This window comes from Juglans regia, chromosome 2 (genome assembly GCF_001411555.2).
Source record: "Juglans regia cultivar Chandler chromosome 2, Walnut 2.0, whole genome shotgun sequence".
NCBI classification, from domain to species: domain Eukaryota; kingdom Viridiplantae; phylum Streptophyta; class Magnoliopsida; order Fagales; family Juglandaceae; genus Juglans; species Juglans regia.
The window spans coordinates 21,769,280-21,775,274 of NC_049902.1; the positions used below are offsets into that span (position 1 = coordinate 21,769,280).

At 35.8% G+C, this 5,995-nt stretch overlaps 1 protein-coding gene across 1 annotated transcript; it reads left to right on the top strand.

Moving 5' to 3' along the window:
• Positions 1–3,000: 3,000 nt before the first annotated feature.
• Positions 3,001–5,474, top strand: LOC108984444 (abscisic acid 8'-hydroxylase CYP707A2-like). The gene is made up of 7 exons (XM_018956414.2): positions 3,001–3,282; positions 3,375–3,693; positions 3,824–4,210; positions 4,329–4,503; positions 4,585–4,691; positions 4,783–4,901; positions 5,042–5,474. The coding sequence occupies exons 1-7, from the start codon at positions 3,080–3,082 to the stop codon at positions 5,151–5,153; spliced, it is 1,422 nt and encodes a 473-aa protein (XP_018811959.1). The 5' UTR covers positions 3,001–3,079; the 3' UTR covers positions 5,154–5,474.
• Positions 5,475–5,995: the final 521 nt, after the last annotated feature.

The following is a 5,995-nucleotide window of genomic DNA, read 5'->3' on the forward strand; positions in this document are numbered from 1 at the left end:
ATTTTTTTTTATTATGTCGTTCTGGTGGATTGGCCTCAACATTCATCAACGCTTTCTCCTTATTAAACATATTAATGTCTTCTAGATCTATTGGGACTCGACTATTTGCATAGGAGGTAGCTGCTCTAGATAGGGGTATACGACCTAAAGTACCTATCGGTGACGTCATTGGCTATGTGCCATCCTCTTATGGAGAATCACGACAAGATGATGTAACATCCATAATTTGAGCAAATAATCTGAAACAATTAATAAACAACTATCATTTAATATGTTATGAAAATTATCTACAAATTGGAAATACATTGAAAAGGAAAAACATATATGTCTATTCATGTTTGTGATTTTAAAAATAAGTAAAACACAAAAAAATGAACGTCCGCTCGAGCGACACTTGAGTGAACGTCACATGGAACAAAAACATCCGATTTTTCCAAAATCTAATCCCTCAATTTTTTAATTTAATAACCTAAAAATTGAAATAATTGAAATGAACAACAAATCATATACATTTCACAATGGGAGGAGGAGGAATAACAAATCACAAATCACATTTTTACAATTTGAAGAGAAACAACAAATCCGTTGGAAGAGGAGCAACAAATCATTCTTACAATTTGTGATGAACTCCGGAAGGTGGCTTGCGTCAGCTTCAGGTGATGACAGACAGTGGGGGAGGTGAACTTGTGTGACTGTGGAGACAAAGAGACTGTAATCTGTTGTAGTGTTGTGCCTTGTGCGAAAGTGAGGGGGGAAGAACGGGGGTTTTGCGTTTTGGACCCCCTTCTTAACTAAACGACGTCATTCCGCTTTCAAGCGGAACAACGTCGTTTAGTTACACTTACCTGACCAAAAAGTCCCATTGTTGAACGAAACGAAGTCGTTTTGACCGTGTGTGTGTTTTTTTTTTTAAAAAATCGAAGTTTGTAGCCTATGTGTTTTTGATTTTTTTTTTAGTTATAAAAAAAAATTTAATTTTTCATTTGTAACGAGTTTTTTTTAACTATTTATCTCTCTAAACGATAATATTTTTAAAATCGGTGCTTTCCTAACAATAATATTTGAAAAAAAAAATCATATTTTCACAAATGGAGAATTAAAAAAAATTGGATCATTTGAATGGTGACACTTTTTTTCAAATTTCAACTATAACAAATATGAACATAAAAGAAAGTGTAGATGATTGAAAGAAAAATTTATTATATTGATTAGAATAAAATATTTATAAAAATTGATTTAGGGATGAATAATAGCTCCCCATATTTAGAGAGTTACTGTTCAAATCCCAAATCGTTTCCTTAAAATAGATAGCTAGATGGAGATGAGATTTTGGCAAAAACTTAAAGCTTTTTACCATAATTTAGAGAATTAGGACCTTTAGGCATCCCAGTGTAGATGCTTTAGTTTCCTATAAATTTTTCCAAAATTTGGCTAAAAAAATTTTGTTTTTAAATATTTTCTTAAATTTTACTCATATTTCATAAATCTCATATATCTCATTTTATATCATTTATTTATTTTATTAAAATAATATTTTTTATTAATTTTTTCTCTCACTTCCATTTACAAACTTAACTGCTCACTATTTTATATTTTTTTTATGTTTTGAATTATTACTCTAACGAATATTTTAAATAAAAATTTAAATTATTTTTTTTCGAGTATGATAATATTTTTGAAATTATTACATTTTTAAGAGTAATATAATTTTTTATGATATGGTTTATAATTTAGAAGAGGGAATAGGAGTAAAAAATATAACTAAATAAATATAAATTCAAAATAAAAAGAGAAAAAGAATGGAGCACTGTAACAATCCTAAAATCAAAAGTTATGTTAGGGAATGGGATGTAGCTCAAATCTTGTTCCCTTTTCAAGTTTTTTTTCCTAAAATTTCGCGTAGCTTAGTTTTTTTTTTATCGTAGTGTTTGAGCATTGGCATGGACTTCATTAAAAATCGAAACACCTTAAAAATTTGAAGAAATGTAGATAAAATCAACTATATTGGTTTCATCAAAATGCAAAAATTTGAATTTTGAGCTACAGTGATTGAAGATGTACCGTTTATTATCAAAAGTAATATTTTATTATAGAAACTAAAACTAACTTCTTTCTTGTGTAAACGGTGTATAGTAATATAATAGTTTATTTTTTAAATAATAACCCAATTAAATTCGTATAGGTATGGGTTATAGCTACAATAATTTTTATTTGTTATAATAATATAATATAATATTATTAGTTAAAAGATTCGATGCTCCCATTTAATTCCGAGCCAGCAAAAAAGTTACCGATGCTATTAATTCGTTGCCCTCCGTTTAATTTTTAATTAATAACTGTTGAGTTTTTTTTGGATAGTGTAATTGTAAAATATGAAATTAAAAAAATATTATATTATTATTTTGATGAATCTAATTGATTAATCTAATATGAGATTATAGATAAGAAGATTTTGAAATTACAAAAAATGTATTTTTTTGTCAAATTTTAAAGATTGTTTTGAGGAAGCCAATGATCTTATTAAAGTTGGCAACAAAATCTCAAAAGTGGAACAAATCGATGCGTCAGCGACTCAGCGTGCGTCAAGCAGAAAGTACAGTACTGAGAGTAAACTTGCCTTTTCTGTTCGCTCAAGGGGCATTGCGCATATGCAATTCGGTTTTTTTATTTTTTTATTTTTGGGTTATTTAAGAATAGAAAAACCAGAATAACCCAGAAGCAAAATATTTCGTGAATGGCCTGCGGCCGGCCAAGTCATACTAATTACCCTCACTGGGGACCCACGCCACATACCTCGGGCCCCCACACGCTCTCTCATCCCCTCCCTCTCTAGACTCGTCTCTCTCTTTCTCTCAAAGACCGAAACATGAATGAATGAGCTGTAGGAGATTCCGTGTGTCAAGCTGTAATTGAAAGACCCTCCTCTCCCTCTCTTTCTCCCCCTTTTCCCTCTCTTTCGCCCTCCCCAAAACACTATATATACCCTTCCCCCTTCTTCACTTCTTTCCTCACACCTACTTGTCCATTATTTTCAGCTCCCAATCCTACTCTCAGTCACACCCACAAGAATCTAGTCGTCATGGAATTTACATCCATGTTCCAGTTTTGCTTTCTAGCCTCCATTTCCCTCATCTTTCTTATTCATTATCTTATCAAATTCTACAATTCAAGTCGCCGGAAACTGCCTCTCCCGCCCGGCACCTTGGGTTGGCCTTACATAGGCGAGACCTTTCAACTCTACTCTCAGAACCCAAATGTCTTCTTTACCTCAAAACTAAAGAGGTTGGTATATACACCCAAGTCTTGACGTTTCACTTGATTAATTTAATAGCTACTGGTTTTATTAACGGTGGACTTTTCGTTTTGATACGTAGGTATGGCTCAATCTTCAAGACCCACATATTGGGGTGTCCCTGTGTGATGATCTCTAGCCCGGAAGCCGCGAAATTCGTGCTGGTGACGAGAGCTCATCTCTTTAAGCCCACATATCCTGCAAGCAAAGAGAGGATGCTGGGGAAACAAGCCATCTTCTTTCACCAGGGAGACTACCATGCCAAATTGAGGAAGCTTGTTCTTCGTGCCTTCATGCCCGAAGCAATCAGAAACATCGTCCCCGACATCGAAGCCATCGCCAAAGATACTCTCCAATCTTGGGAAGGCCGGTTAATCAACACTTTCCAAGAAATGAAGATAGTGAGCTCCCCAGCTTGAAATTTCCCTGTAAACTCAATAAACAGAGCGAAACAGGGCTCCTTTCTCTGTTTCAAATTGTGTTCTGTTACCTGTAATCCTAACCAACTTCATGTGTTCTTTTGCTTTGCAGTTTGCATTCAATGTTGCCCTGCTTTCCATATTTGGAAAAGATGAGGTTCTCTACCGAGAGGATCTGAAGCGGTGCTACTACATTCTTGAGAAAGGGTACAACTCAATGCCCATTAATCTACCAGGCACACCCTTCAACAAATCCATGAAAGCAAGAGAGGAGCTTGCTCAGATCTTGGCCAAAATCCTCTCCACCAGGAGGCAGATGAAGCTCGACCACAAGGACTTGCTCGGATCTTTCATGGGTGAAAAAGAAGGCCTCACTGACGAGCAGATTGCCGACAACATCATCGGAGTCATATTCGCAGCTCGTGATACCACCGCCAGCATTCTGACATGGATCCTCAAGTATCTTGGCGAGAACCCCAGTGTTCTTCAGGCAGTCACTGTAAGAATCCTCAACTAAAAATCAATAATCTTTTCATGACCCAGATTCTCAAACATCAAGAAAACAATGAGGAGTTCACTTACATTTTCTAGTGCTTGTGGATTTTTTTTTTTAACAGGAAGAGCAGGAGGCCATAATGAGGAGTAAAGAAGGGAGTATTGCGGAGAATGTTCTCTCTTGGGCAGATACCAAAAAGATGCCAATCACTTCGAGAGTAATCCAGGAGACACTTAGGGTTGCCTCAATTCTATCGTTTACTTTCAGAGAGGCGGTAGAAGATGTGGAGTATGAAGGTCAGTTACTGCAAAATCTACTTTTAGTAAATATATTCTTCATTCCTTTGTACTAATTTGTGTTTGGAATTTCTTCTTCAGGATATCTTATACCCAAAGGATGGAAAGTTTTGCCACTCTTCAGAAACATTCACCACAGCCCAGACTTCTTCCCAGAGCCTGAGAAATTTGATCCCTCAAGATTTGAGGTAAATTTTGATTCAACAAAATGGATTCGATTTACTAATATATTTTACATTCTAGAGCAAGATTCTAATTTGTTTTTGAATTATCTGACAGGTTGCTCCAAAGCCCAATACTTTTATGCCATTTGGCAATGGGATACACTCCTGTCCTGGGAATGAGTTAGCAAAATTTGAAATATTAGTCATTCTCCATCACCTGACCACAAAGTACAGGTAGGTAAACTTCAATAATAGGATCAATAGTCTTTGGCCTTTTTCCCCAGTTGTTATGTCTATAAAAGGCCAGCTTCTAAAAATAGCATTTCTTGGGAGTTTCTGCGTTCTGACATGGTTTCTGCATCAATTATCTGCAGGTGGTCTATGGTTGGTACACAGAATGGGATTCAGTATAGCCCTTTTCCTCTCCCCCAGGATGGTTTGCCCATCAGATTCTCTCTGAAGAAAGAGACTACTCCAGAAAGCTAGTTCCAAGCACAATAATGACTTTCTATATACAGAAAGAAAGGAATCTGCAATTGAAGAAAGAAAAACTCGTCCATTAATTTTGGGACAAGACACCCAAAGGAACAAATTTAAATATTAGAATGCCAAAGGAAAGCCAAGTGTACAGAAGAGCATTCTTTTTCTTTTCTTTAAAGGGATGAGGAGAAAAGTTCCTCAGGGTTTAGGTTGGTTTATATAGATCTAGGAAGGGTCTTGTTATTTGCTTACGTACCAATATTATGTGCCGCAAGGCATCGGTTTTAAATTCAATGACCAAGATTTTGATTCCACGTGATTTGACAAGTTTGCGTTTCCTGGCTCTACCCGTCTCTGTTAAATGTTCATCACAGTAACCTTCTTATATATTGATGTCATCGCATTATCAAGCACTTTATTAACGCTAAAATAGCATTGGCATAATAACTTATTCAAAGAAGGGCTGGCTCCCACCACACAAAGGCCCCACATTTGACATTACAATTTGATTTTCTTGATTTTGGTACATGTGAAAGAGAAAATTTCAGCACAACTTAAAGGCCAAGAGATGCTTCTATATATCTCACAAGGAGGCCTGACTTGGAAATTAAAGCACAACAAAGAGATGTTGGAGTATAGTACTGTACACACAAACGTCGTATTAACGTAGTGTTTCGTATGCCTTTAGGCTAGGTTCCAGCAATTCGAGTCTGCAAAGCTGAGCTTGCGAAAACGAAGAAGAAAGAAATTGGGAGAAGGCGTCATTGGGGTCGGGGAGTCTCCGATGCCAAAGTCAATAGAATATATTAGAAGTTTGTAAAAATTGAGAGTCTAGAGAGCTTTTCTCG